General features: G+C 41.4%; 1 protein-coding gene across 1 annotated transcript in view; it reads left to right on the top strand.

The window, feature by feature from the left end:
* The first annotated feature begins 1,275 nt into the window (after window positions 1–1,275).
* Window positions 1,276–12,485, top strand: part of LOC126235380 (glutathione S-transferase D6-like) — a 35,152-nt gene continuing 23,942 nt past the window's right edge. The window contains exon 1 of the mRNA XM_049944102.1: window positions 1,276–1,322. Coding sequence (XP_049800059.1) covers window positions 1,276–1,322 — 47 coding nt within the window. The remainder of the gene's footprint in view (window positions 1,323–12,485) is intronic.

Genomic DNA, 12,485 nt, shown 5'->3' with positions numbered 1-12,485 from the left:
GCACTTACAACACCATTCAAGGAGCGATGTCCTCGACATTGCCATGTCCCATCAAGTGCAACAGCAATGTCCCTGGTTCCACTAATATTTACAGGTTCTTCATAGATGTCTTAGGCACAACCGTCAAGGCATCTAAAAGTGTTTTTATGTACTTGCTGAACCTTCTGGGAGGAAGAAGAAGGTACCTCAAACCACAAAACGTTTGAGCAGCCATTTTTCCTTTTCCTATTGCACGCATTGCATGCACTAAATTCAAATTCACGTCATATGAATTATGCACCATGTTCAAAGTCATTTTAGAGGTAGATTTATTGCAGGATCTACACAAAACAACTAATTTTGACGCTGAAGCCTTCCTGCTACTTTCTTGTTCCGTTATTTCCAGACAGCCTACTACATTGTTTACATTTCGCCACTTCCTTTATCAAAGAAGATAAGATGCCCACATCAACAACAACAAATCCACTGCAAACAGGGTCATTTTTTACACGAAAATTTGAATCGCCTTGAGGCATACCATTTGGGAGTTTCTCCCCTGAAGAACTGATACGTAGGTTACTTTCAACAGTGTAGCTTGCTTTGTTTGTAAACTGGTTACCACGGAATTTCCTTTTATTGAAATTCTTGATGCGTGGCATAGTTCGTATTTATTACACATTAGAGGATATGTACTTCCACAAATATAAGTAGCACTTGGGCAACTAACATTCAGTAACACGTGAACAAACTGCTTCAGCGAAATAAAAGTAAATACTAGCAAAGACAACCATTTACAGACACTAGAAACCTATACTGTTACCAACATATACAATGTATCATACCTATAATCGCTGGAAACAGAAAGTTCACAGTTCTTTTCGAAATAATACTGGTTTCAGTAACAGAAATAAAGGGACGTAACTTTAAAATTTGGTATATATATGTCACTTTTCATTTGAAACCCTGTAATGTATATCTGAATGTAATCAGGAAAGACTATAGAATTTAATAAAATTATAAAAAAATAGATTTTTCCACCATTTCTAAGTACCCTGTCTCCTTAATGGAGTAAGGTCGCGTATATTATCACTCCGCAAGAACGCTAGTCTATGAGTTAACAAAGTACTTACATAATCATTAAGGCTTTTTGGACGCGTTACGAGTGTTCGAAGTAGCTTCATAATAGATAGAGATAGCTATTTTCTAAAAGTTACACGATAGTAATCTGTCTTATAGACAGTGACTTCTGAATTCTTTTTTTGTAAATTAATTTTTATTGTAAAGTTATCTACAACGATGATAGGTCCGCGTTCTCTAGCCAAGATCCTGGTACATGGTAATGGGTAAGTGATTCTGACACATTTTCATATTTGCTTCATTCTTCGCTCACGCCTATGACCAAATGTTCACGTGAGAAAGTATTAAGTCCCGACCCTCTGTCCAGTTTTAGGATCTTCAGGTGAGCAAGAGTTTCGTTTTGAAGCTTTGATTAACAATCCGTAAGGCAGTGCGATTTGCCGTTTAATACTATAGTTCAGTTTTATACCTTTTAAGCTCACAGTTCTTATAGTAGAACGCTTTCAGTCAAATTCTGGCTAACGTCTGGATAGTTTCTTCCTAGTGAGTATATGCCTCATAATTTCTGCTGTTTTTTTACTTCTTTTTCTTTCGTTGTGGGGCAGTGCGTGAAAATAAAAAAAATTATTTCTATTATTTGTTGCCATTCTCAAAAAGGCTCTCTGACTACCATGTTGGCAACCAGAAAGTGATTAACAAATACGTGATGCCTGTAATTAGAGTTCACTGTACCCACTCTGATGGAGGAAAAAAAAGTTATTGATTATTGAAATTCATTATTCTGAGGATTTAGGATGATGTCTGGGATTAATAGAAAATGAGCTTTACTATAACAATTTTCACTATATTCTTAAAACTTAAAGCGTAACATTCCAGAAAAATGATTACCCATATCAGTTATTGTACTATCAGAGGTGTTCAGAATCTACTGCGCTGATCCTATGATCCCTAGATAACGAAACTGTTCAATAATCGTTAACGATATAAATGTTGAAAGTGAATGCTCGCCAAAATTTGACGTTAATATTCATCAAACGCCACGCTAGTAACGGTAGAAAGTCTGTCTTGCAGCGACACGTGAAAATACGACATACGTAAACTGAGAATAAATCAATGGAGTCATTCCGTTAACTCTTTACCCCAATGCGAACTCACTGTTATGTGCATATCGAGTTACATAATAGGGCATCCAGCGGACAACATTTGCCTTACTGACTAGCCGCTGGGCTAGGAAAACACCACTTCAATTTACTAAATAATTAATTGCTTCATTCGCTGATGGCCAATGAAGCTCTCGTTTTAATTTGCAATCAGCACACAGGTAAGTATCTATAATAAAATTCTAATGTGGCTAGGTTAAATACTTTTGGCGAGAGAATTATTTTAGTTGTACTGAACGCAATAACTGAGCTCTGGACTTGCCCTTTGGAGAGACCCTACAGCTATAGTTTTATAGCTACCTTTTTGTCATCTTTGTTATTATAGCATATCTCCATTCTACCTAAATCTAAACATCCTAGCTTTATCTCATCACTTACTTAATCAATCTTGCTTCCAAACTTTCTGGACACAAAAACTGAAAATCATGAATTTAAAACCAAAATATTAATTTTTGAGATCTGGTATGCTGTTTCCATTAAATTACAATGAAAAAGTAATCTGAATATAAATTTTGAAGTTTCTAGCTCCTTCCTGTTGCGTCGATGATTTTAACGTAAAACGTCCAAATTTCGAAAACTGTTAAAGTTAATAAACTGAAGCTTGACACATTATTATTTTAGCATCACTCCTGACATGCTATTAGCTTTTCAAATTATTTACTTTATTTTTAAGGTATTGTGCAACATTCGTGACGTCATTGCTGGTTACAGCAGACTAGGCTGACACACAATGGGAAGCATATGGATTTTATATGGCGTGAGTAGGCTGCTTCCTACAATATTGCATCAAGGGTACATTACATAGATTGAACAGCAGTGGTGTTAACGGTAATACATTACTTAGATTGAACAGCGGTGGTGTTAATGGTAATATAATTTACATTAAGTACAGATAAAATAAATTACATTCATTCTTAATTAGGAAAGTCTTAGATTAAGTCGATAAGACAGCATTATCCATGTGAATACAATAAATTAAAAAAAACATTTGGATGAATTACACATAAAAAATAAAGTTAATTTTTATAAACACAATAGACAATCTAAGTTTAAGATAGTAATAGACAGGAAAGTTCTTGACACATTTTCAGGGAATCTGTTATAGCTGAATCCATCCAGGAGCCTGCATCCTCAGAGACCTCATGTATGCTGAACTGGGTTCCAGCATATTTCCTCAGAGAACATTTTGTGACTGTGTGGTGTATTGTTCGTCGCCGTGTCCGCAGTCACATTTAGCACTTTCAACGATTCCTCACTTGTGCTTCAAATTCTGGCATCTTCCGTGCTCGGTTTGTATGCGATTTAGATTCTTCCACAACCTCCTGGGTAGTGGGGATACAGGCTTGTGTAGTGTCGACAATGTGATCTTCACACTGAGGATTGGCTGCGAACCACAAATACCGCCCACAGTGTTTCTGGCTGAAATCCAGAAGGGCTTCCTACACCCAAGTCGTTGCCTTTGAGTGGCATCACAGGCCCGGTGTAGCAGCAGCTCCGTATTTCTGGAAAATTTCCCCCACTCCATTTTCAATGCAGTTTGACGTCGTATCTTCAGTGGTTCGATATTAGACAGAGCAGGTGGCCGTTCACTGGGTACAGATTTTATTTTGCAGACATACTTCTCAAGGCCATATTCAGTTGTGTATTAACCATGTCTGTATGATCACTATTCAACAATACTGGCAGCGATGTTCACCAACTGATTACACAAGTGAGAGGGCAGTTGTTTACAGAACCGACGGCTTAGCTCCCCACCTTGTTACAGATAATTTGTGTAATATGTTGTTTCTGGCCCTTATTTTTGAGGCTGTTTCAGTTAGGTCTTTTCTATATGTTAGGGAGCGATCCAGGGTCACAGGGTCTTGGAAATGGGTTATGTGACAGCAACTGATTTCTGAATACGATTGGCGGTTTATAGTCAGCATACCTGTTACACAAATGGAAGGTGGAAAATTTAGTATTTGTTCATCTACTTTGAATCACCATACGTTTTAAGTTGTATTATCGTGTGGCTAGCCACCTCCCTCTCTAAGCTGTTAAGAGTTTACGGCGTGTAGTAGCGAAAGCGGAGCAGCAGGGCTACAGTATCCTTAGGTGCTAAGACAACCATACGCACTGCTATATCAGTGGTTGAGGCGCTCATAGAAACTACGTAGCGTAGAAGTTCTGTTGGCACGTCACCTTCACCCGCTATCGACTAGCAAGCGTCGAAGCAACCAAGTAATTGGACGCTGACATCAAGACGATACAGATGCTGTTCCCTTTAAGTGTACTTTGTACTGGAGGATGAGCATTCATCCATTTATAGAGATACTAGGGTGGGATTACAATTTAACTCCCTCCAAGCCTGCTAACTTCTATACTAATGTCGAACACTGTTAGCTTAAACGCCAGGATTGCCTTCCTATTGCTAGTGAAAAAACAGAACAAAAGTAGACTACATGGTTTTGACTGATAGTGTTGGAGAAGAGTGCCTACACATCTCATGGACACAAAGAATAATAAGTGAAAAGACATCAATGACGAATAAAAATTTATTTGCAGAGGACTGTTAAAGAATCGAGGGTCAGATTTGACATCTGTATAAACGTGGGAATTTCGCAGTATGAGCCATAGAAGAAAAATAACTAGGAAAGAATTCACGAGGAAGAACTCGTTATTGACATATTGTGAACATAATAACTATACGTATAAAATAATAGCAGGCAAGGAACACACTTATTGTTAACACAGACGACGCTTCTCGATGTTGATTACTGTACACAGCACCGCTGGAACGAAGTGGTTTATTCATAAACAGCTCAGTGGAGCGCTTCCTACCTCAGCTCGGCCGTTATCTCTTGTTGCTGTCGCTAGGCCGACACAGACTGCCGTGTCATTCTGTGCTGCGTAATCCATGCTCTCAGACGATTCACTGTGATTGCAGACAGTTCATCACGCACAACAGATGTTCTCACCGATTCTGCAAAGAAATTGTTTGTCACCATTACTATTTAACGAGCTTATCGTGCGCTAAAGGCTGCTCTGACCGCTTCGGTCAAGAACCAGTACGGCTGTGAGACTTGATACGCGAGTAAAATATTATAGTGGTGCAATCTTCACCCAGTGTAATGTAAGTAATGACAGTATCTGGGCCGCACTACGTACAGTGTACGTCTTATTGCAATGTTCGACGTGAGTCGGGGCCATGACATAATTTTCGAAGACAAAAACCATATGAAACGTGACTCGACAGCAGAGTTTACGCCAGAATGAAATTTTGTAGCAAATTAAAGATTTCTATCACACTCGTATTCCAATCTTAACTTTCAGCTTTATAGGTACTATCACTCCTGGAACGGAAAGATCTAATTTCTGCACGCAATCTAGTAAATATTTTAGTCAACTATCTAGCAGCATTATCGAAACGTACTAAATGCTTTTGTAGATGAAATACATTATATTCATGGAGAGGTATTTAGTCTTTGATACTATTTTTTTAGTTTAGTTAGTTTTGTTTTAGTCGCAAATACAGGCTGTTTGTAAATAAATATCGGGGTTTTAACGTTTTATAATATTTACTATATTAAACTTATAAATCATATGTCAAATGAAAGAGCAACTGAAACAGTTTTACCAAGAACCTTATAAACGTTCAATGTGAGCACACATCAAGCCTATAGCTGAGTTCTTCCCAAACGTTGATAAGTGTGTCTTCAGTGATTGTAGCAACAGCTGCTTCAAGCCGGTTTCTTAATTAAGGGAGGTCTGCTGGTAGCGGAGGCACGTACACACGATCCTTGATGAAGCCCCAAAGGAAAAAATCGCATGGCGTTAGGTCGGGTGAACGTGGACGCCATGCAAAGCAAGCCCTGTCATTGGGCTCCTTGCAGCCTATCCAGTGCTTGGGTACAGTGAAGTTCAACCAATCGCATACTTCGCTATGACAGTGAGGTGGCGCAACATCTTGCTGGAAAATGAAGTTCTGTGACTCATCTTCTTCCATCTCAGGGAAGATTCATTGCTCTAGTGTATCAAGTTAAGAAGTGTCAGCTACAGTAGGAAGGCCCATAAATTTTTCCGCCGGGATACGGCACAAACACAGTTACTTTATGGGAATCTCATTGCATTTGTACCACCTCGTGAGGTTTTTCTGAGCCCCAGATGCGCACATTGTGAATGTTAACATGCCCACTAAGGTGAAAGGTCGATTCATCACTGAAGACAACATGATCCAGAAAAAGTTCATTGTCCCGACGCAACGTATCGTTTACGAAGCTGGCACATAATCCATGGTATGCCAGCTTTAAAACCTGTAATAACTGTAAACGGTAAGGACGCAGTTGTACGCGTTTTCTTAAAACTTTCCAAACAGTCAACATGGGAACTTATAATTCACGACTAGCCTTCCGGACTGATTTCTTTGGGCTCGCTCAACAGTCTCTTCGTTAACTCTTGGTCGTCCTGCGCTCTTCCGTTTACAAAGGCAGCCGGTACCTTTAAACTGATGATACAATCTACGAATGTTATCATCACTTGGAGGATCACAACTGAACTTCACCCGGAATGCACATTGCATAGTAACTACAGATTCGGTCTTTACAAACTGCAAAACACAAAACGCTTTCTGTTCACTAGTCGCTATCTCCGCTACTACCGCTGTCTAGCGGATTGCGGAGGAAACATTTATCACTACGCATGTGCACTGGTGCCAAACACAACTTTGACTTGCTCTTTCATTTGACATATCATTTATAACTGGAAGTTTAATGTAATAAATATTATAAATCGTTAAAACTTCGATATTCATTTATAAACACCGTGTACATCTCCATGAATTTTGAAGTAACTAAGAAACTACGGAAAATAGATATAATTAAGAAACCAGAGCATATAAGAGGCGATCAAAAAGTTTTCGTTCAAAGTTCGGAATTGGTATGCCATTTAGGCAATATCGCCATGAGCACTGAGGCAATCATCCCATCGACGTATCGGTTTGAAGATACCAATATGGTAAAACACCTTGTCTGACAGGAATCGTCGACCCTTCCAGGCCCTTTTTAAGGAGCCAAAAGAGTGATAATCGCATCGGGAGACATGAGAATCATAGAGTGGGTGCTCTAGTAGATCCCACTTGAGTTGGTCTGCAACGGATCAGGTTGTCTCTGCGGCTCGGCCAGCATCTTGCGTCGAATTACGGCCAACATGGAACTTGGCGCACCATTCCACAACGCTGGTTTTTGACAAACATGGTGAACCATATATGACCCATATACGTTCTTCCTTCTCCGACAGATGTCTACCGGTGGTTGACCTTTGGCAGCCAAGAAAAGACTAGCTGCACGTTGGTCCTGTTTGGCCGCATTTGGTAATAACGATGCGATAGTTCACGTTTCCGTGTTCACCGCACGCCTGTTGGAAAGACGCGAATACTCGTACTACACTAATTTCTTATCTTCATGTCGGTGCTTATATACCCGCATCGCAGTCGCGCCAAGATACGTATACGCTCCAGCAACGCCCTCAAACGGAAACTGTTTGATCGCCCCTTACAGCTTACCAGTTTCATGTCCGGCCCTGACGAAGCTCTCAATGTCTACTGGTAGCGGTGCCATCATCTGTCATTGGTGTCATTTGGTTGCGACATGGTGTGGGATCAGCAGAACGCTCGCCCGGCTGTTTGTCGGTTTCTCAGACTTGGAGCCGCCACTCGTCATTCAACTAATTTCTCAAATAGTCTACTGAGACTGGGGACAACACTTCACAGTCCTTCCGTCAAAAAGAAACCTCCGACAGTACCTGGAATTGTACCCGGATCCTTACTATGGCAGCCAGATGCGTTGATACTGTTTCCTCCGTACATCTGTTTCTTCGTCGTTTTGTTTCCTATCAGCTAGGTATGGATACAACAGACTCTTGTGAAAGATATAGATAATCAATAACGCATCTTAAAATCAGCTGAAAGATTAACTAATCAACATCTCAAGTCCGTCTATGCAGCAATGACAACATATCACAATCTTCGGAAAAGTGGTCCGTCTCCCATATTCATGTTGGGTATTATTAACAGACAAGATATAGCTAATAACTTTTATATTCTTGCACGACACGGTTTAGTGGCTTATGCCCAGTTTTCATGTGAATCGTTGATCATAAATATATGTATAACAAAGCTACAATATGTTCCGGCGAAAAACACGTTGTAGATCATTTTACATACACATTTGTTTCACTCAATGTTGAACGTAAATACAAAACAAAGACATACCAGACGTCGTACAGTGCCTTGAATGTCAAATAACATTACCAACTTACATTCGTCGGCCCCCGGTTGCTGAATGGTCAACTTGACAGATTGTCAATCCTCTGGGCCCGGGTTCGACTCCCGGCTGGGTCGGGGAATTTTCTCCGCCCAGCGACTGGGCGTTGTGCTGTCCCCATCATCGTCCTATCATCCTGATCTACATCTACATCTACATACACACTCCGCAAGCCACCTGACGGTGTGTGGCGGAGGGTACCTTGAGTACCTCTATCGGTTCTCCCTTCTATTCCAATCTAGTATTGTTCGTGGAAAGAAGAATTGTCGGTATGCCTCTGTGTGTGAGCTAATCTCTCTGATTTTATCCTCATTGTCTCTTCGCGAGATATACGTAGGAGGGAGCAATATACTGCTTGACTCTTCGGTGAAGGTATGTTCTCGAAACTTTAACAAAAGCCCGTACCGAGCTACTGAGCGTCTCTCCTGCAGAGTCTTCCACTGGAGTTAATCTATCATCTCCGTAACGCTTTCGCGATTACTAAATAATCCTGTAACGAAGCGCGCTGCTCTCCGTTGGATCTTCTCTATCTCTTCTATCAACCCAATCTGGTACGGATCCCACACTGGTGAGCCGTATTCAAGCAGTGGGCGAACAAGTGTACTGTAACCTACACTACTAACAGTCCTACGACACCCCCCTGCGGCACACCTGAAATCACTCTTACTTCGGAAGACTTCTCTCCACTGAGAATGACATGCTGCGTTCTGTTATCTAGGAAGGCGTCAATCCAATCACACAATTGATCTGATAGTCCATATGCTCTTACTTTGTTCATGAAACGATTGTGGGGAACAGTATCGAACGCCTTGCGGAAGTCAAGAAATACGGCATCTACCTGGGAACCCGTGTCTATGGCCGTCTGAGTCTCGTGGACGAATAGCGCGAGCTGGGTTTCACACGATCGTCTTTTTCGAAACCCATGCTGATTCCTACAGAGTAGATTTCTAGTCTCGAGAAAAAGTCATTATACTTGAACATAATACGTGTTCCAAAATTCTACAACTGATCGACGTTAGAGATATGGGTCTATAGTTCTGCACATCTGTTCGACGTCCCTTCTTGAAAACGGGGATGACCTGTGCCCTTTTCCAATTCTTTGGAACGCTACGCTCTTCTAGAGACCTACGGTACACCCCTGCAAGAAGGGGGGAAAGTTCCTTCGCGTTCTCCGTGTAAAATCGAATTGGTATCCCATCAGGTCCAGCGGCCTTTCCTCTTTTGAGCGATTTTAATTGTTTCTCTATTTCTCTGTCGTTTATTTCGATATCTACCATTTTGTCATCTGTGCGACAATCTAGAGAAGGAACTACAGTGCAGTCTTCCTCTGTGAAACAGATATTTTTTCTTAACTGGAATAATTGAGGAGGAGATGGGAGTAAAAGGAATTTACTGTGTGTCGCCTAATATGATCGAGAAGCTTCTAATATTCGTCACCATCTCATCGAGTACATTCTATCAATATGAATGAAAATTTCGAAACCTTGAAAGGTATTCATTTCGTGGTTTTCGTGTCTTTTATGAAGTGAACACATGCCTTGGATCATTACGCAGAAAGCTAAGGCACTTTTGTTCGGGTTGTTGAACCTAAATAGATTTATATGTTCCTTAAATCTGGTTCGGAAACTTCGTCCAGTCTGCGCACACACTCGACTGGACACTCGATATGTTTTATATTGTCGATCCCCTCTTAGAATATTTTTCTTTGTTAGTTGTTATGTTGTGATGAAGCCTACTGGGAAACGAAACTTACTTTTTGTGGTCTGAAAACAGCAGCAAATATATGTAAAATCGCACCAAAGTATATAATTCATACCTTATCGATGTGAGTTTGTTTCGTGTTCTTATTTTTGCTTCCTCTATCCGTTTCATGACTTTCTTGAAAATTTTGTTTGTGAGTGCGAGTTGGAAACCACATGCAGCGGATTTTTGCTTAATTAGCCTAATTTTAGTTTGCTATGTTTCACTGCTCAGTAGCATTTTGATTTCTGTGTGTAACGTAGTAATGCATGCTGCTCTATTACGTATATGTGTGAGGGCGACATGAAAAAGGATATGGTGAGGTAAACGATGTTTTTTAAATGTTGACGTTACCAGGCGGGATCCTTTGACAGGGGTGAATGTAAAAATCGGTCTTTCCTCAGTTTATCACCGGCAGATGAAAAAAACACTTCCTCCTTCCAGATGGTACCACTTTTTCAAATTAACAGTGGGATCTTCAGTCGGCAGATGTAGTCGATGAAGAAAGAAATGCAGCTTCACTCTTGCGTTTGCTTGCTACGAAAGTTTAAGTACAAGTGACTTACTAACGTATGTTGGGCGGTGTAGTGTCTGAATCCGATACTACTGAGGGCGTCATTTTGCGTGGCGTGAATTCTGTAACACACTATTAGCGTTTCCAAGTTGTACTACATCTAGCTCTGTACTCCTTAAGCCACTGTACAGTCTGGCTCCTGTCACGTTCCGTTTGTGAATGGTAAGTGTGAAGAAAGTGTCAGTACCATTTGCATTCGCCCGGATTCGTTTAATTTAACATTCGTGTTATGCCAGATATAGGTTACCTTTTTTGACTAGAATAGGAATTCAAGCTCTCTGAATTTTAGGAAATTGTTCTGGCTGCTAACAATTTCCCAATAAGAATATGACTGACTGATACTGCAACCGTGAGACGTACCAGAAAAAGACTACTTACTTGAGGTCTTCAGTTACTGTTGACCGTTGTAATACACTATTGGCCATTAACATTGCTACACGTGCTACAGACGCGAAATTTAACCGACAGGAAGAAGATGCTGTGATATGCAAATGATTAACTTTCAGAGCATTCACACAAGGTTGGCGCCGGTGGCGACACCTACAACGTGCTGACATGAGGAAACTTTCCAACCGATTTCTCATACACAAATAGCAGTTGCCCGGCGCTGCCTAGTGAAACATTGTTGTGATGTGTAAGGAGGAGAAATGCGTACCATCACGTTTCAGACTTGGTAAAGGTCGGATTGTAGCCTATCGCGATTGCGGTTTATCGTATCGCGACACTGCTGCTCGCGTTGGTCGAGATCCAATGATTGTTAGCAGAATATGGAATCGGTGGGTTCAGGAGGGTAATACGGAACGCCGTGCTGGATCCTAACGGCCTCGTATCACTAGCAGTCGAGATGACAGGCATCTTATCCGCATGGCTGTAACGGATCGTGCAGCCACGTCTCGATCCCCGAGTCAACAGATGGGGACGTTTGAAAGACAACAACTATCTGCACGAACAGGTCAACGACGTTTGCAGCAGCATGGAGACCATGGCTGCGGTTATCCTTGACGCCGCATGACAGACAGGAGCGATTGCAATGGTGTACTCAACGACGAACCTGGGTGCACGAATGGCAAGACGTCATTTTTTCGGATGACTCTAGGTTCTGTTTACAGCATCATGATGGTCGCATCCATGTTTGGCGACATCGCGGTGAACGCACAATGGAAGCGTGTATTCGTCATCGCCGTACCGGCGTATCACCCGGCGTGATGGTATGGGGTGCCACTAGTTACACGTCTCGGTCATCTCTTGTTCGCATTGACGGCACTTTGAACAGTGGATGTTACATTTCAGATGTTTTACTACCGTGGCTCTACCCTTAATTTTATCCCTGCGAAACCTTACATTTCATCAGGATATTGCACAACCGCATGTTGCAGCTCCTGTACGGGCCTTTCTGGATACAGAAAATGTTCGACTGCTGTACTGGCCAGCACATTCTCCAGATCTCTCCCCAATTGAAAACGTCTGGTCAATGGTGGCCGAGCAACTGGCTCGTCACAATACGCCAGTCACTACTCTTGATGAGCTGTGGTATCGTATTGAAGCTGCATGGGAAGCTGTACCTGTACGCGCCATCCAAGCTCTGTTTGACTCAATACCCAGGCGTATCAAGGCCGTTATTACGGCCAGAGGTGGTTGTTCTGGGTACTGATTTCT

The sequence above is a fragment of the Schistocerca nitens genome, chromosome 2 (assembly GCF_023898315.1).
Source record: "Schistocerca nitens isolate TAMUIC-IGC-003100 chromosome 2, iqSchNite1.1, whole genome shotgun sequence".
NCBI classification, from domain to species: domain Eukaryota; kingdom Metazoa; phylum Arthropoda; class Insecta; order Orthoptera; family Acrididae; genus Schistocerca; species Schistocerca nitens.
The sequence above is the reverse complement of the archived record's forward strand: the minus strand, read 5'-3'. Positions and strand labels throughout refer to the sequence as shown.